The 25,397-nt window shown below is 47.1% G+C and overlaps 1 protein-coding gene across 11 annotated transcripts in view; it reads right to left on the bottom strand.

Moving 5' to 3' along the window:
- OTOF (otoferlin) overlaps positions 1-25,397 on the bottom strand; it is a 377,128-nt gene that overhangs the window by 92,353 nt on the left and 259,378 nt on the right. For all 11 annotated transcript variants that reach the window (XM_088465708.1, XM_088465710.1, XM_088465713.1 and 8 more), the window contains exons 12-15: positions 12,896-13,055; positions 5,482-5,668; positions 671-857; positions 259-482 (exon numbers count right to left, since the gene is read on the bottom strand). In XM_088465708.1, coding sequence (XP_088321834.1) covers positions 259-482; positions 671-857; positions 5,482-5,668; positions 12,896-13,055 — 758 coding nt within the window. The remainder of the gene's footprint in view (positions 1-258; positions 483-670; positions 858-5,481; positions 5,669-12,895; positions 13,056-25,397) is intronic.

Genomic DNA, 25,397 nt, shown 5'->3' with positions numbered 1-25,397 from the left:
TTTGCATTTATAGTGCTCTGGTCTCCTGCTCATTGCTCCCGGTGTGGCATTACCATTCTGCCTTGTCAGTTATAGTTTCTACATTTGCATTCTAAAGCTTTTGCCTTAATCCAAAGCTGCAAACAAAAGCCGAACTCACGTCTGTGACCCTTCGAAACAAGCATCGGCAAGTATGATACGGCAAAAGTTGCTGGGACATGTAGTTCTACAAATAAAATAGTTATTCGGATATAAAAAGACGAGTAAAGTAATTCTCACATCGGCCACCGGGGGAGCTCCATCGATCTGCACCTCTGTAGAGCTGGTGAGTTCAGGGGAACTTGTGTCCAAAATCTCCACAGCAAGACTGAGCAACAGCCGGGCGCGGAAAGAGACCCCCTCTCCAAGCCCCTCGTTCAAATCTTGGTGCTCATCCATCAGCGTGTAATTCCGGGTAGAGCCATACATGTTTACCCAGGCCGGCCCAAGGGTGGGGAGGAAACCTGAGGAGAAAACATAAATCAGTGATTATTGTTCTATAATTTCCTGCATGATAGTAAAGCGGCATCCAAGGGGGTAATCTATATAATAAATATAAACGCTGATAACAATGATGTCATAACGTTGGCACATGCTCCTTGAAATCTATCAAATAAAAACTCCCTTACTCCCTACTGGCCAGCACAATTACCTTTGTCGCCTTCATTGGAGATTTTGCGGAGGTCTATAAAGTGGGTGCCGATGGCGACGTCGTTCACCTTGTCCGAGTCCCGGATCTGTATCTTCATTCTCTTGCACAGAGGAGGAAACATCTCCGTAAAAATAATCTGCTCGTTCCACATGGGCTCATAGCTGCTCTTCTGCACCGACGTCTTACCCTGAAACGCGGAACGAGAAGCAGATGAAACTCCCCCCCAGCGGAGCGGCACACTACACCTTCCCGATTAAAGCGTCACACAGTGACAAAAATGGATTTGCACAAACCAGTCATAAAACATTCCGTAGGGATACTTTTCCCTCTGTGGGTTTTCCGCCATGGTCCTTGCTTCTGGCTAGCAGGGTGCCTGGAACAGCACCCTGCGCACGGTAACGCTGTGGCAGTACCGCCCATAGCGTCCTTTTTACGCTACAGACAGACACCCTGATGTGTATACAGCTTCTAGATGCTCCGCGCACTTCTGCACTTCCGTGTGCTGGCTGACCCAGGCTCTTATGCGCAACGTCCTGCGCAAAAGGGGGCTAGGCCTGTTACAGCACTGTAAATACCCCAATATTTTATTACACTGTGACCTATGTTGAGAGACTATCACCAGAGTGCTATTTATCCCTGGTGTCTCAGTGGCTGCATGAGGTATCGCTGTATATAGCTGCGATACGCAAAGTAGTCGCGGTGGTATTTACCAAACCGGGGTTCTGCTTGGAACTCAAATGGAAAACCCTTTTCCTAACAGGGTTTCTTCCCTCTCAATGGCAGCCTTACGCCGCTGGACTATGCTTCCAGTAATATGTGTACTGTGTGTCTTGGCGGCGCATAGCCCGCTGTTTTTATGCCATAAGTAGGGTATCTAGAAGAGAGCGAGAGTGTTATGAACACATGTGGCCACTAGGTGGCAGTCCATCGCTATTGTATATGATCTGCAAGTAGACCCTGGAAATTAATACCAGTATTTTAGACTTAACCTAATTTAACTCTTGGTAGTAAAATTATCTGACAGCATAAAATACAGTATCATCATTAATCCCTCACAGGAATTACACGTCTATTTCATGAATTGCCAAAACACTATCTCAGCCGGATCTAATTTATGGCAATGTACATAGGAGTAGACTTGTACTAGGGAAATCTGCAGCAGGTTGTGACATAATTACTTCTATACTGTTTCCTGACTTTAACGATCAGCAACCAGAGAAAGACGGAATAATTGGTCCTGTCTGCATTGGAATATTCCCTGAGATTCTCACAGCTTTTCCTCAGGCTTATTTTTCCTCATCTTGACATAAAATGATTAAAACTGGGAAATATCGAGAGAGAGAGTCTAAAAGTGTCACTAATTGATGTACAAATGGGTGCAATCCCCAGCTGTGAATGGTTAATCCGGCTCCAATGAAAACAAAGATTAGTCCCCATGAGACGTTAAATTTTATTTGGGGTATTTTCCTAACTGATGCTACTACAAATACTCAGGTGGACGTTTTTAGCTTCTTCATCATAGTCACCTACCCCAATCCCTCGGCCCCCTCTGATTCCCTCACACACTGAATCCCCCACACACTGACCCCCCCGGTGCACCCTCAGAATCCCTCACACACTGAATCCCTCAGCCCCACTCTGATTCCCTCACACACTGACCCCCCCAGTGCACCCCCCGATACCCTCACACACTGAATACCCCAGCCCCCCGATACCCTCACACACTGAATACCCCAGCCCCCCGATACCCTCACACACTGAATACCCCAGCCCCCCGATTCCCTCACACACTGAATACCCCAGCCCCCCTCTGAATCCCTCAGCACACCCTCTGATTCCCTGACACACTGAATACCCCATCCCCCCTCTGATTCCCTCACACACTGAATACCCCATCCCCCCCTCTGATTCCCTCACACACTGAATACCCCATCCCCCCCCTCTGATTCCCTGGCACACTGAATACCCCATCCCCCCCTCTGATTCCCTCACACACTGAATACCCCATCCCCCCCTCTGATTCCCTCACACACTGAATACCCCATCCCCCCCTCTGATTCCCTCACACACTGAATACCCCATCCCCCCCTCTGATTCCCTCACACACTGAATACCCCATCCCCCCCTCTGATTCCCTCACACACTGAATACCCCATCCCCCCCCTCTGATTCCCTGACACACTGAATACCCCATCCCCCCCTCTGATTCCCTCACACACTGAATACCCCATCCCCCCCTCTGATTCCCTCACACACTGAATACCCCATCCCCCCCTCTGATTCCCTCACACACTGAATACCCCATCCCCGCCTCTGATTCCCTCACACACTGAATACCCCATCCTCCCCTCTGATTCTCACACACACTGAATACCCCATCCCCCCCCTCTGATTCCCTGACACACTGAATACCCCATCCCCCCCTCTGATTCACTCACACACTGAATACCCCATCCCCCCCTCTGATTCCCTCACACACTGAATACCCCATCCCCCCCCTCTGATTCCCTGACACACTGAATACCCCATCCCCCCCTCTGATTCCCTCACACACTGAATACCCCATCCCCCCCTCTGATTCCCTCACACACTGAATACCCCATCCCCCCCCTCTGATTCCCTCACACACTGAATACCCCATCCTCCCCTCTGATTCTCACACACACTGGACTGAGGATGCTTTTCTTGCTGAGATCAGTTGCAGGTCTCTGAAGCTACATCAGAGGTCACATCCCATGGCAGTCTTTCATGTGAAACCTTATAATATTTCCAGATACTGTACCTGCAACCCGGGGACGGTATAAGAGAAGGAAATCGTTTGCAAAGTCTTGTTTCAGCAAATATCTTTCTACTCTATTTTACCTTCCCCCAATCTCACTGTCCCTTCTGACTTGCTTTGTTTTGTCACTTTGTTGCAGTTATTTTTGTAAGGGTTTTGGTGGTCAGCATCTGCCTTTGCCTTGATACTGTGGACCTCATTCAGAGTCGGTCGAAGCGGCCGCACGGTCGTACGCCACCGATGTTCGCTATACTGCGCATGCGTAAAGGCCGCAATGCGCGTGCGCAAACTAGCCGCTATGATCAGAAATTTCTCTCTCCTTGAACACCGCCAGGTCGGTAGTTTGAGTGACAGATTGAGGCGTTTGTGGGTGGTAACAGTGGAAGGTGCTTGAAAACGGGGGTGTGGAGATAACGCAGGCGTGCCTAATTATGCGAACGGCGTTTTATGGGAGTGAATAAATTACAAAGTAGTGTCATGGCACACGTGACAGAGGAGGTTTTACACTGACATGATCGTAGAGCTTAAGAGAGGGTCAGGTCAACCTTTAGCTCTACGACCAGTTCCGATGGTTGTCGATGCTCGCGATTAACCCTTATGTAGCCGGAGATGACGTGCTATGCGTACGACATGTGGGCGTATTTTTAGCGGTCCGACCGCATCCACCCCTTGGTCGGCCAGCTAACGATCCGACCTTAAGGACGCAACTTGCGAGGGAATCATTTGCATATCCGGCCCCTTTTTCTGTACGATCGTGCGGCCGCTTCGACCGACTCTGAATGAGGTCCTGTATCCTTAAACTGAATGGAATATTTCTAGCAGAGGAGTATTAAGAGAGGAGGAGGTCCATGTGCATTCCCCGTCCAGGGAACACTCCTCTCTCCCAGGCAGCTAGCAGAGAGTGGCTTCCCCTGGAAGTAGCCGCTGTTATGCACATGCGCGTCTCCACTCCACCGTTCCCGGTGCCTGCCAGGTTCATTGTGCACGCACGAGGGCCAGGAGCAGCGGCAGCCCCACTCATGGACCTTCTCAAGCAATAGGGTAGAAGCCACTGCTGCTGGCACAACTTATTAGACCACGTCAGTCAGGCTTTCATTCCTAACACTCCACAGAGACTACACTAAGGTAGTGACTGATCTGATCACTGCTATGTGTAAAGGCCAAATTAGATCTCTCTGCTGCATGTGGTGCTGTTGAGCACTCTCTCCTCATACAAACACTCTAATCCCCAGGGTTTCAGCACACAGGGCCTATCCTGGTTCTCATCTTACTTATCTAGTCGCTCTTGGATCCATCTCCTCTCTGCTCTATCAGTTTGGAGACCACGAGGCTCAGTCCTAGGTCCTCTGCTCATCCCTATCTATACCACCTCCCTTGGAAAACTAATAAACTCTTTATAGCTTTCAGTATCATCATTATGCGGATGTTACCCAAATGTACCTATAATCTCCGGATCTCTCACCTTGTGTGTTGCCCCACGGTACTGAAGGTCTTCCTGCCATATCATCTTGGATGTCATCCTGTCTACTCAAACCCAATCTTTCAAAAACATAGGTAATAATATTTGCAGGGGCCAATAGTGGTTACAGACCTGAGATATCTGCTGACAACACGACAATAACTCATGCCCACCGCCCTGGTGTCATCCTGGACTTGGAGCTGTCCTCCCCACAACCCTCTGACCTTTCCTGTGTGACTGGATCATACATTCCACCAAGAGCCTCTGCAATCTGGCTTGGTCAGTGTGCAATAGGTCGCACCTATCCTTGTGTATCAATGTCCATTTCCCTATAGATTGTAAGTTTGCGAGCAGGGCCCTCCTTCCTCTCTGTCTGTCTGTCATTTCCCAGTCTTGTTTTATTACTGTTTTGTCTCCAATAATAAAGCACAATGGCATATGCTGCTCTATATAAGTAACTGCTAATAAAGAACATCACATTAAGCTACATTTCCCGGTTCTGAGTACTTCCTCTACGAGGCGCGCTCACTTAGGTTACTGTACATTTAGTTATGCGGATGATTTCTTGTTTACCTTCTGCCCAGCGAAGCTCACTTGGACATAGGGATCCACCAAATCCTTGTTTTCCCCTATAAGAGCCTTCTTTACATTGGCCATAATGCTGGTGTTCATCCTGGGTAAGCCCTCTGCGCGGAAGATCTTGACGTAGAAGCGAGCCCACTGGCGCTCCGGAGGCACGCCGTCTGGCAGGAGTAGGTTCCTGGAGAGAGATGTACTTACAGGGTTAATGAGACTGCACCCATTGCTGAGGGATCTTAGTGACAGTATATAGCACCTGACAGGTGATAGTGCCCTAACGTTATATACTATCCAAGGAGACAGAGTCGGTATGACATACCGCCGGACTTAAGCCTGGCGGATGTAATACAGATGCCGCAAGGCAGAAAACTGAAAATCCTGACTAAGGTCAGTTCTAACCCTCTCCTCTCCCCCCCCTAACCCTCCCTTAGGGGTGCCTAACCCTAACCTCCCTCCCTAGTGCCTAACCCTCCCCCCAGGGGTGCCTAAACCTAACTCCCCCTCCCTGCACCCTAAACCTCCCGGGGTGGGTGCCCAACCCTAACCTCCTCTCGGGGCTACTTAACCCTAACCCTCCCTTCCCCTAGCCTAACCCTAACCCTCCTGGGGGGGTGCCTAACCCTAAGTCTCTCCGGGAGTCCCTAACCCCCCCCCCCCTAAGAGGTGCCGATGCCCGGCTTACCTTCATTCGGTATGCTGGGCGTTGGGATTTTGGCGTCTGGATAATGATAGGCGCCGGTATTTCAACGCATATAATTAGTCCCATGCCGGGATTTCTCAGTCGGGAAGCCGGCGGTCGGCATTTTGACCACCGGCTTCCTGAGTACATACCAGGCAGACAGAGCAATGGGAATTCTGTAACAATTCTGTATGTAGCTGCTCTTTAACCGATCGATTTGCTTAATACACAATGGGTCGGACGCAGCGGCGACAGCAATGTGTTTGCGCCTTTTATCGCAGTCGCATCTGTGACTTTATGCTAATGCAAGCTAGAATGTAAGCTCTTACGAGCAGGGCCCTCTACCCTCTTGTGCTTCTCCCTACTTTAGTTTCATCTACTTCTTACTCCCCACTAGGGCACCTAACACTTGGCTGCTTATGCTCTGTTGCTTATCTGGGTGTTATGGTCGCTAATGTAGCAATATATATTATCCATGTCCTGGTCCTGTATTGTAATGTTCTGTAAGTCGCTTGTCTACAATTTGTTTATGTACTATGTAAGGCACTGCGGAACACTTGTGGCGCCATATAAATAAATGTTAATAATAATAATGCAGCTATGAAGACCTTCCCTGGTATACAGCCGGGCGTCTGCTCGCCAATGAAGCATGGTGCGTCTTTATCGGTTGCACCACCAGAACCTGTACCAACCCCAGGCTCGGTGCAAGTTCTCCGGCTGCGTATAGTCTCCAACGTGAGCGATTCTGCCTCTCTGACAAATGTATGTATTATATTTTCTGTCCTTTTCTTTTTAACACAATTCATTATTTTCACACATAAGCACATTTATAAAGACACCGATGTAGCATTACATCGGCAGCAGCTTCTCTAGCTATTACTCAGTAAGAATTGTGCTTGCATGTGCTGTAGAGTCTGCTGAGTTGTCCCTATTCCGGGTCTGTCAGATTACAAACAAGCCGCGCCAATGTGGCCAACACTAAAATCACAGATGACATTATTCCCCATCCTCATATTCCTCCCGGAGCCTGCGGGCGGCCGGGCTCCCAGATGTGCCGCATAAATAGCTTTAGGATCTTCTGTAGCTTACACGTAGCAAACCAGCGACTGGTAATAACGAGAGCGCAGGACTTATTGCATACTGCAGATTGCAAAACCGATACTGACGGGTACGTGCGTGACTATGAACAATAATAATACTCAACCATTATTGTAGAAAGGGGGAGAACAGTAAATTATGTATATTATTATATGCGAGACATTGTTTTATACCAATTGAACTTATATAATGTCTGTCTACTGTACTTTTACACTGAGCTTTGTCCTCTGTACAGAGTTTAAACCTCCATTTAGTGTATATCAGGCTTAGGCAACCTGCGGATTGCCAGCTGTAGTGGAACTACAAGTCCCAGTATGCCTCACAGGCCAGTGGAAAGCCACAGGTTCATGTCTGAGATTATAGGCTCTAGCATTGTATCCCTTACATGTGATATAACAGCCCCAAATATCCAATTATAATGAATGACAAAACCATCAAGCGTTATATAACATTATAGATAATATTATAACAGCATGAAGTACATTCACGTTTCCCTTTAAATATAATGTATGCAATATATTCACTATTCCGTATGTAAATCAGCACCAGGGACAGCAATCGGTGTATTGGAGGCTGAGAAGACCGTATGTAAATCAGCACCAGGGACAGCAATCGGTGTATTGGAGGCTGAGAAGACCGTATGTAAATCAGCACCAGGGACAGCGATCGCTGTGTTGGAGGCTGAGAAGACCGTATGTAAATCAGCACCAGGGACAGCGATCGTTGTGCTGGAGGCTGAGAAGACCGTATGTAAATCAGCACCAGGGACAGCGATCGCTGTGTTGGAGGCTGAGAAGACCGTATGTAAATCAGCACCAGGGACAGCGATCGCTGTGTTGGACGCTGAGAAGACCGTATGTAAATCAGTACCAGGGACAGCGATCGCTATGCTGGAGGCTGAGAAGACCGTATGTAAATCAGCACCAGGGACAGCGATCGCTATGCTGGAGGCTGAGAAGACCGTATGTAAATCAGCACCAGGGACAGCGATCGCTATGCTGGAGGCTGAGAAGACCGTATGTAAATCAGCACCAGGGACAGCGATCGCTATGCTGGAGGCTGAGAAGACCGTATGTAAATCAGCACCAGGGACAGCGATCGCTGTGCTGGAGAAGGCTGAGGGGCCTATCCATCAACACTAACATAATGGTTTTAAGGACATTTAGTATTCATTAACACACTTAACACAGGAGATATCACTGATATCTCCTGGTTAAGTCCGTCTGCGTTATTTTTCCACACTCCCCATACTTTTGCAATTACGCTATTCATCAAATTCCGAAAATTACATATTTTTGGAATTTGATGGTGTTACTATACGTCACTGTGAGGTGGTGTATAGCGGGTTATACTTACCTGCTTTCAGCGTGAGCAAGCCCTCCTCGTCTCCTTCCGTCACTCCCTGGTCCCTCCTCCGGCTCCGGCTGCTGCTCTGTGTGTTCTCCCAGCGCAAGTTTTTGTTTGAAAAAAAAATCTTCAGCAGGAGGTCGCGGTCCATGGCTGCAGCCTGTGACAGCCGGACAGGTAGGTGGGTGAATGGAGCAGAGGGGTGGAGGGGGAGTTGGGGAGGACACAATTACCGCATCTGTAATCAGTGCTGCGCATGCGCTGCTTTTGCGGATGTAACGGCGCATGCGCAGCACTGATTACAGCTGCGGTAAGGTAGGACCAGGCAGGGAAAAGTATCTATTTTCTGAAAAGCTGTCAGAAGACGTCTTCCAGGCAATGTCATAAAAAAGCGGTCAGGCACACAAAGTGTTAATAAGGCTGTTCTGTCACCTCATGCGTAGGATGAATCTAAACTGTAAGTGAGGATAAACCAAGCAGTAATTTATGAGAAATATAGTAATAATTTATTTCCTGACCAGTGGCAGAGAGATGGGCCGATGGGACACGCTGGCTCCCCGCACGCCAGGGGAAACTGCAAGCTGTCTACAGAATCTCCCGGGAGCGGGGAGGGGGTGCACGGCTGGAAGCACACATGTGCGTTTCATAAAGTCACATCTATCCTAACAACCCTACTCCATGGAGGATCTTGCTATTTCTACAGACTTGCCAGCAAATGGCCTACACCCTCTGTGACCAGTGTATATTCCATTAGTCTGTGTACATCTATATATCTCATTACAATATACTGATGTTTGCTCGGACCTCACCAAACTCTTTCTTATAGTGTTCTGTATACCACTTCTTTCCTTCACACCACGTTAAAAAAAAATAAATAAGTTTTTACTCCGAAATGCTGATGGGATTAGCCTTCAATGAATAATGGGAGTGGGCAGACCATGGCCTGGGTCTTCTGTGCACCTGGAAGCTGATTTGATGCATTTCTCTGCTAACGTAAACTTGAAAGGCATAAAAATGAATCTGGTAAGATGCCTACGATGGGACCCTCTCTCGACCAATAAAAGATCAGGTATTTCTGCAAAGTGGTAGAGGCCGTGCGTGCCCCTCTGCCCAGCAAGAGAGCCATAAAATGGTCCAATTTAGGTGCACGGCTTCGCATTAGAAAGTATAATATGTACTGTATCTTATGCAGAAATGAGGCCCATACATATTGGTTATCAGCAAGAATGACGCAGTGTATGGCTATTAGACCTGGCAGTGTGGATATTAGCAAGTTTGAGGTTATCTGGTGCCCTCAGCTCTTGACTACAATGTGTAACATAAAATGACGCTTCTATTAATCAGTGAATAAAATCTGTTTTAACAATTTTGCTTCCTGAAAGCAACTCAATTACCAAAGCAACTGAATGTGACCGAGATATGTAAGGCCCCGGGGGCGAATGATAATGAAGAGGTGGGTATACAGAACTTGATCGGGGGACCACTTATGTTCCGCTGAGTGAGATGTAGAACAGCGTGACCTATTAACATACGCCTCGCTCACCATCGGGTCACAATAGAAGGAAGGAGGGTTAGATACATCTATAACAAGACCGATCATGACTGACATACTGTTAATCTGTACGAATAATACTGTAATAGTGATACACCTGAGGGTAGAGGCCTGTTTTAGATGAGCCAGGGGTTATATATCCTCATTGAGTGGTAACCCAATTACCGTCAAACAATTTCTAATGGCGCCAGTGTCACAGTCTCTGCGGTCAGTCTGTGCCACCATGGGGTTACACAGATGGTCGATTATCGAAGGATCTGCGAGCACCTCTGTGTGTTTGTACGCACTGTGCTTGGATCTGTGAAGCCGCCAGGGGGCGTCTCAGTACATCTCCAGGTGGCAGCATGCATTAGCGTATTTCTGCACAGCGCCTGCTTACGGGATAGCAGCTGCTTTAGCGTCTACATCTGAATCACGCTCACTGACTACTGGGGCTTGCGTGATTTGTACATCAGTGTGCGACTGAGGGGCCTGATTCGGAGATGGTGGGTAACGCAGCCGCGCTCGCAGACGCGCTCTCAATAGCTGTTGTGAGAATATGCAGATGCTAATCTCAGCCTTCCCTTTGTGCTCCACCGTGCGATGGAGTAACAAGCTCACTTTCACGCTCCGCGGTCTGTGCATTTGCAATGGAGGTGGTAAACACTCACACACTGACGCAACTTCGATTGCACCACTGATATTTGTGTTCACCAAAGTTCTACTCCAGCTACTGAACCCAGTAATTACCCTGCTCGGAAAATATAAATAAATGGACTTGTACCCCTTGCATTGCAGGATGGTTTGTCCCGGTGCTCCGCTCCCAACATTGTATCAGCCCCTATGTGACTTACATCCGGACCCGGTTACATAATCTATCAGCCTATTTACACTGTAGAAGGATTACGATCTCTTCCAAGTTACAAGGTAGAGCCTTCGCTAGGCATCTACTTATCTTTGCCTCTAACGCTGCACAATTTGCTCATTACATGGTGACAATCTTAGTTTGGTTTTAAAGATGCATAGACACCAAACTGGAACACAAACCGAGGCACATACAGAGGTTCCCTCATTTACCTAACATTACTGCTCCACATGGCATGAGATGCTTGGCGTTACTCAGACGCCGCGCTCAGATATCCGGATTGGTACTTTCACATCTTTTTTGGACCACATGGCGACTTTTGCAATTCTGTATTATGGCATCTCCCAGCAGGGGAGTAAAAAGGTATTTAGTAAAAGTGTGTAAGGGTCCCTAGGTACCCCCCAATGATGGAATATGTATATAACAAATGTAACCTGTACTAGGAAGATGGGCCCCCCTCACCTCTGGGCCGCATAGCAGCTGCACCCCTTGTACCTATGGCAGTCAGGGCCGAAACTAGGATATCTGTCACCCAGTGCAAGGCAGTAATTTTGCGCCCCCTCCCTTCCCGTACCTGGCTTTTGTCCTTGCTCCTCCATAAGGCAGTCCTGCACTACTCAGACGCACCTGGTATAGTGACTTACATTATTCCACACACCATAATGCCCATTACACATTGTGCCACACACTGTAATGCCTATTACCAAAGTACCACTTATATATTTCCCTGATACCATTTTATGCCCCACAGTAAGGCTTCTAATTACTTTAAAATTACCTGCTCATTACCGGGGGTTCCATGCTCAGTGCCAGACAGACCTCTAGCATCTGTCTCCTCCTTTGCGGCGGCCATTTATGGATGGCCATTTCCTGAATCTGCAGCCCCCAAGCCACCGCGAGTCAGCCCTTTTTCACCCCCTGCATTCCGGCACCCGGTGCATGTGCACCTCTAGCCCCCCCCTAGTTGCGGCCCTGTGGTAGTTACGCCCATGTCTCCCAAATTTGCAGCCACACACCAAAAGACTTGAAGAGTACTGGGGACTTAGGATTTGCACTTTTCTCACAATGGTGGCAGCGTAATTTTGCACACTGCTGCGTGGCGGGGTGCATGGCGCGCCTCGGTCATATCAGTTTGCCTATTTTTCTCAGAGTAGGCTCTTCGCACGGCTACAGCATGCTCATCCACTAGTGTATTAAGAGTACAGAAAAGCGCACATTAAGATTATTATTCAGCCAAAATGATGCATAGAACGTCTAAGCCACCTTTTTTCATTGCACGCTAAACGGGGCTATTTGGCGCAATTTGCGGTTAGATGTAGGCAGACACATCTTTAGTGCATTTGCAAGTGCGATGATTATAGAGGGCCTGATTCACCATGGATTGCACATGAGTGAGAGACGTCAGGCCAGCGTCTGGGGTTGGTGACGGGGGAGTAGCCGGAAAAACGCAGGCGTGCCTGAACGCCGTTACATGGGCGTGCATAAATTAGACACTGCGACGGCATACGCAGCTTGTGTACTCATTGCGTGCGACGAGGTTATCAATTTCTGAGTAAGGTCTGACCTGTTGTAATTGTGCATGAGGGGCCGATGTTACTCGATGTTCCCGATGTATACGCAGGAATGCGAGGTATTACGAATGTGCGAAAGCGGTAGTGGGCGTCTCTGTACTGGCTTTGCGATTGCAGACATTAGCATATTTTCGCAGCAGACCTGTGTGTGTAATCGCAGCTGCGATGGCAATAGCGAACTATTATCCTTGTCCTCTCAGGTGACCGCCCTGACTAGTGACCTCTACACCACTCATACAGTTAATCCCAGTTAATGCGTCAGGAACGGTGCGGCACATTCCGTACACCGCAGGGGGGCGCTGTATTAGACAACTCACCCCTCAATGTCATCCTCATCTGTCTCATTTGCTTTATGAGGAGTCTTAATATTGTCCCCTTTTCCAACAACAGCGATGTCGCACTTGAGGTAACCTTTCACCCCAGCGGTGATGTCATCGGGGTCTGACAGAATGGCCCATTTGTGATAGAACTGGTGCTCTAATAAAGCAAAGCAGATTACAATGATTAGTACATGAGGATTCCAACTGGATGAAACAATAAATACATCGGCTCAGCATATTAATGCACATTTTTCCTGTTTAGATTACTATAGAATAGCTTTAGGCTGTCGCGCGGCTCTCCACATGCAGTGGAACTACAAGTCACATCGTGATCTGACAGCCCTCTCTCCTCCAGTGACACACACCACTTGCTAGGAGGCAGGCGTAGGCAGTCAGTTCCCTAGCAGATGTAGCGTCACAGGTTGTCTAAGTGTGCACATGCATGCTGGGACATTTAGAACTACAGGTTCGCTAATGATTGCTAAGATTTGCAGTTCACAATTGCTAATGAGAAAAATGTAAACAACGTTTCCTATTAGATCACCCAGCGTCTACTGTACAAAGCATGTTCTGACTACAAGCCAGATTCATTCAGTTTATATTATACTGCATGTAAAGATCATGTACTAGACTGTATAGCAACATAAGCCAGGGGCAGCATGAACTGTACACAGGTACTAGGCTGTATAGCAACATAAGCCAGGAGGAGCATGAACTGTACACAGGTACTAGGCTGCATAGCAACATAAGCCAGGTGCAGCATGAACTGTACACAGGTACTAGACTGCATAGCAACATAAGCCAGGTGCAACATGAACTGTACACAAGTATTAGACTGCATAGCTACATAAGCCAGGTGCAGCATGAACTGTACACTGGTACTAGGCTGCATAGCAACATAAGCCAGGTGCAGCATGAACTGTACACAGGTACTAGACTGCATAGCAACATAAGCCAGGGGCAGCATGAACTGTACACAGGTACTAGACTGCATAGCAACATAAGCCAGGGACAGCATGAACTGTACACAGGTACTAGACTGCATAGCAACATAAGCCAGGAGGAGCATGAACTGTACACGGGTACTAGACTGCATAGCAACATAAGCCAGGGGCAGCATGAACTGTACACAGGTACTAGACTGCATAGCAACATAAGCCAGGGGCAGCATGAACTGTACACAGGTACTAGGCTGTATAGCAACATAAGCCAGGAGGAACATGAACTGTACACAGGTACTAGGCTGTATATCAACATAAGCCAGGAGGAGCATGAACTGTACACAGGTACTAGACTGTATAGCAACATAAGCCAGGGGCAGCATGAACTGTACACAGGTACTAGACTGCATAGCAACATAAGCCAGGGGCAGCATGAACTGTACACAGGTACTAGGCTGTATAGCAACATAAGCCAGGGGCAGCATGAACTGTACACAGGTACTAGACTGCATAGCAACATAAGCCAGGGGCAGCATGAACTGTACACAGGTACTAGGCTGTATAGCAACATAAGCCAGGAGGAACATGAACTGTACACAGGTACTAGGCTGTATAGCAACATAAGCCAGGAGGAGCATGAACTGTACACAGGTACTAGGCTGCATAGCAACATAAGCCAGGTGCAGCATGAACTGTACACAGGTACTAGACTGCATAGCAACATAAGCCAGGTGCAACATGAACTGTACACAAGTATTAGACTGCATAGCTACATAAGCCAGGTGCAGCATGAACTGTACACAGGTACTAGGCTGCATAGCAACATAAGCCAGGTGCAGCATGAACTGTACACAGGTACTAGACTGCATAGCAACATAAGCCAGGGGCAGCATGAACTGTACACAGGTACTAGACTGCATAGCAACATAAGCCAGGGGCAGCATGAACTGTACACAGGTACTAGACTGCATAGCAACATAAGCCAGGGACAGCATGAACTGTACACAGGTACTAGACTGCATAGCAACATAAGCCAGGAGGAGCATGAACTGTACACGGGTACTAGACTGCATAGCAACATAAGCCAGGGGCAGCATGAACTGTACACGGGTACTAGACTGCATAGCAACATAAGCCAGGGGCAGCATGAACTGTACACAGGTACTAGGCTGTATAGCAACATAAGCCAGGAGGAACATGAACTGTACACAGGTACTAGGCTGTATAGCAACATAAGCCAGGAGGAGCATGAACTGTACACAGGTACTAGACTGTATAGCAACATAAGCCAGGGGCAGCATGAACTGTACACAGGTACTAGACTGCATAGCAACATAAGCCAGGTGCAACATGAACTGTACACAAGTATTAGACTGCATAGCTACATAAGCCAGGTGCAGCATGAACTGTACACAGGTACTAGGCTGCATAGCAACATAAGCCAGGTGCAGCATGAACTGTACACAGGTACTAGACTGCATAGCAACATAAGCCAGGGGCAGCATGAACTGTACACAGGTACTAGACTGCATAGCAACATAAGCCAGAGGCAGCATTAACTGTACATAGGTACTAGACTGCATAGCAACATAAGCCAGGGACAGCATGAACTGTACACAGGTACTAGACTGCATAGCAACATAAGCCAGGGACAGCATGAACTGTACACGGGTACTAGACTGCATAGCAACATAAGCCAGGGGCAGCATGAACTGTACACAGGTACTAGACTGCATAGCAACATAAGCCAGGGGCAGCATGAACTGTACACAGGTACTAGGCTGTATAGCAACATAAGCCAGGAGGAACATGAACTGTACACAGGTACTAGGCTGTATAGCAACATAAGCCAGGAGGAGCAAGAACTGTACACAGGTACTAGGCTGCATAGCAACATAAGCCAGGTGCAGCATGAACTGTACACAGGTACTAGACTGCATAGCAACATAAGCCAGGTGCAACATGAACTGTACACAAGTATTAGACTGCATAGCTACATAAGCCAGGGGCAGCATGAACTGTACACAGGTACTAGGCTGCATAGCAACATAAGCCAGGTGCAGCATGAACTGTACACAGGTACTAGACTGCATAGCAACATAAGCCAGGGGCAGCATGAACTGTACACAGGTACTAGACTGCATAGCAACATAAGCCAGGGGCAGCATTAACTGTACACAGGTACTAGACTGCATAGCAACATAAGCCAGGGGCAGCATGAACTGTATACAGGTTCTAGACTGCATAGCAACATAAGCCAGGTGCAACATGAACAGTACACAAGTACTAGACTGCATAGCAACATAAGCCAGGGGCAGCATGAACTGTACACAGGTACTAGACTGCATAGCAACATAAGCCAGGGGCAGCATGAACTGTACACAGGTAATAGACTGGATAGCAACATAAGCCAGGAGGAGCATGAACTGTACACAGGTACTAGACAGCATAGCAACATAAGCCAGGTGCAGCATGAACTGTACACAGGTACTAGACTGTACAGCAACATAAGCCAGGAGGAGCATGAACTGTACACAGGTACTAGGCTGCATAGCAACATAAGCCAGGTGCAGCATGAACTGTACACAGGTACTAGACTGCATAGCAACATAAGCCAGGGGCAGCATGAACTGTACACAGGTACTAGACTGCATAGCAACATAAGCCAGGTGCAGCATGAACTGTACACAGGTACTAGACTGCATAGCAACATAAGCCAGGTGCAGCATGAACTGTACACAGGTACTAGACTGCATAGCAACATAAGCCAGGGGCAGCATTAACTGTACACAGGTACTAGACTGCATAGCAACATAAGCCAGGGGCAGCATGAACTGTATACAGGTTCTAGACTGCATAGCAACATAAGCCAGGTGCAACATGAACTGTACACAGGTACTAGACTGCATAGCAACATAAGCCAGGGGCAGCATGAACTGTACACAGGTACTAGACTGCATAGCTACATAAGCCAGGTGCAACATGAACTGTACACAGGTACTAGACTGTATAGCAACATAAGCCAGGTGCAGCATGAACTGTACACAGGTACTAGACTGCATAGCAACATAAGCCAGGTGCAACATGAACTGTACACAGGTACTACACTGCATAGCAACATAAGCCAGGGGCAGCATGAACTGTACACAGGTACTAGACTGCATAGCAACATAAGCCAGGTGCAGCATGAACTGTACACAGGTACTAGACTGCATAGCAACATAAGCCAGGGGCAGCATGAACTGTACACAGGTACTAGACTGCATAGCAACATAAGCCAGGGGCAGCATGAACTGTACACAGGTACTAGACTGCATAGCAACATAAGCCAGGTGCAGCATGAACTGTACACAGGTACTAGACTGCATAGCTACATAAGCCAGGTGCAGCATGAACTGTACACAGGTACTAGACTGCATAGCAACATAAGCCAGGTGCAGCATGAACTGTACACAGGAACTAGACTGCATAGCAACATAAGCCAGATGCAGCATGAACTGTACACAGGTACTAGGCAGCATAGCAACATAAGCCAAGGGCAGCATGAACTGTACACAGGTACTAGACTGCATAGCTACATAAGCCAGGTGCAGCATGAAGTGTGTAAAGGTACTAGGCTGCATAGCAACATAAGCCAGGTGCAGCATGAACTGTACACAGGTACTAGACTGCATAGCAGCATAAGCCAGGTGCAACATGAACTGTACACAGGTACTAGACTGCATAGCTACATAAGCCAGGTGCAGCATGAACTGTACACAGGTACTAGACTGCATAGCTACATAAGCCAGGGGCAGCATGAACTGTACACAGGTACTAGACTGCATAGCTACATAAGCCAGGGGCAGCATGAACTGTACACAGGTACTAGACTGTATAGCAACATAAGCCAGGAGGAGCATGAACTGTACACAGGTACTAGACTGCATAGCAACATAAGCCAGGAGGAGCATGAACTGTACACAGGTACTAGACTGTATAGCAACATAAGCCAGGTGCAACATGAACTGTACACAGGTACTAGACTGCATAGCAACATAAGCCAGGTGCAACATGAACTGTACACAGGTACTAGACTGCATAGCAATATAAGCCAGGAGGAGCATGGACTGGCCACAGGTACTAGACTGCACAACAGCATATGCCAGACACAGCATGGACTGTGCACAGGTAATAGGCTGCACAGCAACATAAGCAAGGAGTAGCATGGACTCTACACACAGATATTAGACTGCACAGCAACATTAGCCAGGAGCAGCATGCACCATACACAGGTACCGTACTAGACTACACAGCAAAATAGGACAGGACCAGCATGTACTGTACACAGGTACTAGACTACACAGCAACATAGGACAGGAGCAGCATCAAATGTACACAGGTGCTAGACTACACAGCAAATAGGACATGAGCAGCATGTACTGTACACAGGTACTAGACTACACAGCAAAATAGGACAAGAGCAGCATCGAATGTACACAGGTACTAGACTACACAGCAAAATAGGACAGGACCAGCATGTACTGTACACAGGTACTAGACTACACAGCAACATAGGACAGGAGCAGCAAGTACTGTACACAGGTACTAGATTACACAGCAACATAGGACAGGAGCAGCGTGGAATGTACACAGGTACTAGACTACACAGCAAAATAGGACAGGAGCAGCGTGGAATGTACACAGATACTAGACTACACAGCAACATAGGACAGGAGCAGCATGGAATGTACACAGGTACTAGATTACATAGCAAATAGGACAGGAGCAGCATGGAATGTACACAGATACTAGACTACACAGCAACATAGGACAGGAGCAGCATGGAATGTACACAGGTACTAGATTACATAGCAAATAGGACAGGAGCAGCATGGAATGTACACAGGTACTAGACTACACAGCAATATAGGACAGGAGCAGCATGGAATGTACACAGGTACTAGACTACACAGCAATATAGGACAGGAGCAGCATGGAATGTACACAGGTACTAGACTACACAGCAATATAGGACAGGAGCAGCATGTACTGTACACAGATACTAGACTACACAGCAAATAGAACAGGAGCTGCATGGAATGTACACAGGTACTAGACTACACAGCAAATAGGACAGGAGCAGCATGTACTGTACACAGATACTAGACTACAGAGCAAATAGAACAGGAGCAGCATGTACTGTACACAGATACTAGACTACACAGCAATATAGGACAGGAGCAGCATGTACTGAACACAGATACTAGACTACACAGCAACATAGGACAGGAGCAGCATGTACTGTACACAGATACTAGACTACACAGCAACATAGGACAGGAGCAGCATGGAATGTACACAGGTACTAGACTACACAGCAAATAGGACAGGAGCAGCATGTACTGTACACAGATACTAGACTACACAGCAAATAGGACAGGAGCAGCATGTACTGTACACAGGTACTAGACTACACAGCAAATAGGACAGGAGCAGCATGGAAAGTACACAGGTACTAGACTACACAGCAATATAGGACAGGCACACCATGAACTGTACACAGGTACTAGACTACACAGCAACATAGGACAGGAGCAGCATGTACTGTACACAGGTACTAGACTACACAGCAATATAGGACAGGCACACCATGAACTGTACACAGGTACTAGACTACACAGCAACATAGGACAGGAGCAGCATGTACTGTACACAGGTACTAGACTACACAGCAATTAGGACAGGAGCAGCATGGAATGTACACAGATACTAGACTACACAGCAATATAGGACAGGGGCAGCATGGAATGTACACAGGTACTAGACTACACAGCAATATAGGACAGGCACACCATGAACTGTACACAGGTACTAGACTACACAGCAACATAGGACAGGAGCAGCATGTACTGTACACAGGTACTAGACTACACAGCAAAATAGGACAGGAGCAGCGTGGAATGTACACAGATACTAGACTACACAGCAACATAGGACAGGAGCAGCATGGAATGTACACAGGTACTAGATTACATAGCAAATAGGACAGGAGCAGCATGGAATGTACACAGATACTAGACTACACAGCAACATAGGACAGGAGCAGCATGGAATGTACACAGGTACTAGATTACATAGCAAATAGGACAGGAGCAGCATGGAATGTACACAGGTACTAGACTACACAGCAATATAGGACAGGAGCAGCATGGAATGTACACAGGTACTAGACTACACAGCAATATAGGACAGGAGCAGCATGTACTGTACACAGGTACTAGACTACACAGCAAATAGGACAGGAGCAGCATGTACTGTACACAGATACTAGACTACACAGCAAATAGAACAGGAGCATCATGTACTGTACACAGATACTAGACTACACAGCAATATAGGACAGGAGCAGCATGTACTGTACACAGATACTAGACTACACAGCAACATAGGACAGGAGCAGCATAGAATGTACACAGGTACTAGACTAAACAGCAAATAGGACAGGAGCAGCATGTACTGTACACAGATACTAGACTACACAGCAAATAGAACAGGAGCAGCATGGAATGTACACAGGTACCAGACTACACAGCAAAATAGGACAGGAGCAGCATGGAAAGTACACATGTACTAGACTACACAGCAAATAGGACAGGAGCAGCATGTACTGTACACAGATACTAGACTACACAGCAAATAGGACAGGAGCAGCATGTACTGTACACAGATACTAGACTACACAGCAAATAGGACAGGAGCAGCATGGAATGTACACAGATACTAGACTACACAGCAATATAGGACAGGAGCAGCATGGAATGTACACAGGTACTAGACTACACAGCAATATAGGACAGGCACACCATGAACTGTACACAGGTACTAGACTACACAGCAACATAGGACAGGAGCAGCATGTACTGTACACAGGTACTAGACTACACAGCAAAATAGGACAGGAGCAGCGTGGAATGTACACAGATACTAGACTACACAGCAACATAGGACAGGAGCAGCATGGAATGTACACAGGTACTAGATTACATAGCAAATAGGACAGGAGCAGCATGGAATGTACACAGATACTAGACTACACAGCAACGTAGGACAGGAGCAGCATGGAATGTACACAGGTACTAGATTACATAGCAAATAGGACAGGAGCAGCATGGAATGTACACAGGTACTAGACTACACAGCAATATAGGACAGGAGCAGCATGGAATGTACACAGGTACTAGACTACACAGCAATATAGGACAGGAGCAGCATGTACTGTACACAGGTACTAGACTACACAGCAAATAGGACAGGAGCAGCATGTACTGTACACAGATACTAGACTACACAGCAAATAGAACAGGAGCAGCATGTACTGTACACAGATACTAGACTACACAGCAATATAGGACAGGAGCAGCATGTACTGTACACAGATACTAGACTACACAGCAACATAGGACAGGAGCAGCATGGAATGTACACAGGTACTAGACTACACAGCAAATAGGACAGGAGCAGCATGTACTGTACACAGATACTAGACTACACAGCAAATAGGACAGGAGCAGCATGGAAAGTACACAGATACTAGACTACACAGCAACATAGGACAGGAGCAGCATGTACTGTACACAGGTACTAGACTACACAGCAACATAGGACAGGAGCAGCATCAAATGTACACAGGTGCTAGACTACACAGCAAATAGGACATGAGCAGCATGTACTGTACACAGGTACTAGACTACACAGCAAAATAGGACAGGAGCAGCATCGAATGTACACAGGTACTAGACTACACAGCAAAATAGGACAGGACCAGCATGTACTGTACACAGGTACTAGACTACACAGCAACATAGGACAGGAGCAGCAAGTACTGTACACAGGTACTAGATTACACAGCAACATAGGACAGGAGCAGCGTGGAATGTACACAGGTACTAGACTACACAGCAAAATAGGACAGGAGCAGCGTGGAATGAACACAGATACTAGACTACACAGCAACATAGGACAGGAGCAGCATGGAATGTACACAGGTACTAGATTACATAGCAAATAGGACAGGAGCAGCATGGAATGTACACAGATACTAGACTACACAGCAACATAGGACAGGAGCAGCATGGAATGTACACAGGTACTAGATTACATAGCAAATAGGACAGGAGCAGCATGGAATGTACACAGGTACTAGACTACACAGCAATATAGGACAGGAGCAGCATGGAATGTACACAGGTACTAGACTACACAGCAATATAGGACAGGAGCAGCATGGAATGTACACAGGTACTAGACTACACAGCAATATAGGACAGGAGCAGCATGTACTGTACACAGATACTAGACTACACAGCAAATAGAACAGGAGCTGCATGGAATGTACACAGGTACTAGACTACACAGCAAATAGGACAGGAGCAGCATGTACTGTACACAGATACTAGACTACAGAGCAAATAGAACAGGAGCAGCATGTACTGTACACAGATACTAGACTACACAGCAATATAGGACAGGAGCAGCATGTACTGAACACAGATACTAGACTACACAGCAACATAGGACAGGAGCAGCATGTACTGTACACAGATACTAGACTACACAGCAACATAGGACAGGAGCAGCATGGAATGTACACAGGTACTAGACTACACAGCAAATAGGACAGGAGCAGCATGTACTGTACACAGATACTAGACTACACAGCAAATAGGACAGGAGCAGCATGTACTGTACACAGGTACTAGACTACACAGCAAATAGGACAGGAGCAGCATGGAAAGTACACAGGTACTAGACTACACAGCAATATAGGACAGGCACACCATGAACTGTACACAGGTACTAGACTACACAGCAACATAGGACAGGAGCAGCATGTACTGTACACAGGTACTAGACTACACAGCAATATAGGACAGGCACACCATGAACTGTACACAGGTACTAGACTACACAGCAACATAGGACAGGAGCAGCATGTACTGTACACAGGTACTAGACTACACAGCAAATAGGACAGGAGCAGCATGGAATGTACACAGATACTAGACTACACAGCAATATAGGACAGGGGCAGCATGGAATGTACACAGGTACTAGACTACACAGCAATATAGGACAGGCACACCATGAACTGTACACAGGTACTAGACTACACAGCAACATAGGACAGGAGCAGCATGTACTGTACACAGGTACTAGACTACACAGCAAAATAGGACAGGAGCAGCGTGGAATGTACACAGATACTAGACTACACAGCAACATAGGACAGGAGCAGCATGGAATGTACACAGGTACTAGATTACATAGCAAATAGGACAGGAGCAGCATGGAATGTACACAGGTACTAGACTACACAGCAACATAGGACAGGAGCAGCATAGAATGTACACAGGTACTAGACTAAACAGCAAATAGGACAGGAGCAGCATGTACTGTACACAGATACTAGACTACACAGCAAATAGAACAGGAGCAGCATGGAATGTACACAGGTACCAGACTACACAGCAAAATAGGACAGGAGCAGCATGGAAAGTACACATGTACTAGACTACACAGCAAATAGGACAGGAGCAGCATGTACTGTACACAGATACTAGACTACACAGCAAATAGGACAGGAGCAGCATGTACTGTACACAGATACTAGACTACACAGCAAATAGGACAGGAGCAGCATGGAATGTACACAGATACTAGACTACACAGCAATATAGGACAGGAGCAGCATGGAATGTACACAGGTACTAGACTACACAGCAATATAGGACAGGCACACCATGAACTGTACACAGGTACTAGACTACACAGCAACATAGGACAGGAGCAGCATGTACTGTACACAGGTACTAGACTACACAGCAAAATAGGACAGGAGCAGCGTGGAATGTACACAGATACTAGACTACACAGCAACATAGGACAGGAGCAGCATGGAATGTACACAGGTACTAGATTACATAGCAAATAGGACAGGAGCAGCATGGAATGTACACAGATACTAGACTACACAGCAACGTAGGACAGGAGCAGCATGGAATGTACACAGGTACTAGATTACATAGCAAATAGGACAGGAGCAGCATGGAATGTACACAGGTACTAGACTACACAGCAATATAGGACAGGAGCAGCATGGAATGTACACAGGTACTAGACTACACAGCAATATAGGACAGGAGCAGCATGTACTGTACACAGGTACTAGACTACACAGCAAATAGGACAGGAGCAGCATGTACTGTACACAGATACTAGACTACACAGCAAATAGAACAGGAGCAGCATGTACTGTACACAGATACTAGACTACACAGCAATATAGGACAGGAGCAGCATGTACTGTACACAGATACTAGACTACACAGCAACATAGGACAGGAGCAGCATGGAATGTACACAGGTACTAGACTACACAGCAAATAGGACAGGAGCAGCATGTACTGTACACAGATACTAGACTACACAGCAAATAGGACAGGAGCAGCATGGAAAGTACACAGATACTAGACTACACAGCAACATAGGACAGGAGCAGCATGTACTGTACACAGGTACTACACTGCATAGCAACATAAGCCAGGTGCAGCATGAAATGTACACAGGTACTAGACTGTATAGCAACATAAGCCAGATGCAGCATGAACTGTACACAGGTACTAGGCAGCATAGCAACATAAGCCAAGGGCAGCATGAACTGTACACAGGTACTAGACTGCATAGCTACATAAGCCAGGTGCAGCATGAAGTGTGTAAAGGTACTAGGCTGCATAGCAACATAAGCCAGGTGCAGCATGAACTATACACAGGTACTAGACTGCATAGCAACATAAGCCAGGTGCAGCATGAACTGTACACAGGTACTAGACTGTATAGCAACATAAGCCAGATGCAGCATGAACTGTACACAGGTACTAGGCAGCATAGCAACATAAGCCAAGGGCAGCATGAACTGTTCACAGGTACTAGACTGCATAGCTACATAAGCCAGGGGCAGCATGAACTGTACACAGGTACTAGACTTCATAGCTACATAAGCCAGGTGCAGCATGAACTGTACACAGGTACTAGACTGTATAGCAACATAAGCCAGGAGGAGCATGAACTGTACACAGGTACTAGACTGCATAGCAACATAAGCCAGGAGGAGCATGAACTGTACACAGGTACTAGACTGTATAGCAACATAAGCCAGGTGCAACATGAACTGTACACAGGTACTAGACTGCATAGCAACATAAGCCAGGTGCAACATGAACTGTACACAGGTACTAGACTGCATAGCAATATAAGCCAGGAGGAGCATGGACTGGCCACAGGTACTAGACTGCACAACAGCATAAGCCAGACACAGCATGGACTGTGCACAGGTAATAGGCTGCACAGCAACATAAGCAAGGAGTAGCATGGACTCTACACACAGATATTAGACTGCGCAGCAACATTAGCCAGGAGCAGCATGAACTGTACACAGGTACTAGACTGCATAGCTACATAAGCCAGGTGCAGCATGAACTGTACACAGGTACTAGACTGCATAGCAACATAAGCCAGGT

The sequence above is a fragment of the Taudactylus pleione genome, unplaced genomic scaffold, assembly GCF_031769625.1.
Source record: "Taudactylus pleione unplaced genomic scaffold, aTauple2 ptg000063l, whole genome shotgun sequence".
In the NCBI taxonomy this organism is placed as follows: domain Eukaryota; kingdom Metazoa; phylum Chordata; class Amphibia; order Anura; family Myobatrachidae; genus Taudactylus; species Taudactylus pleione.
This window is presented reverse-complemented; position numbering and strand designations above follow the sequence as displayed.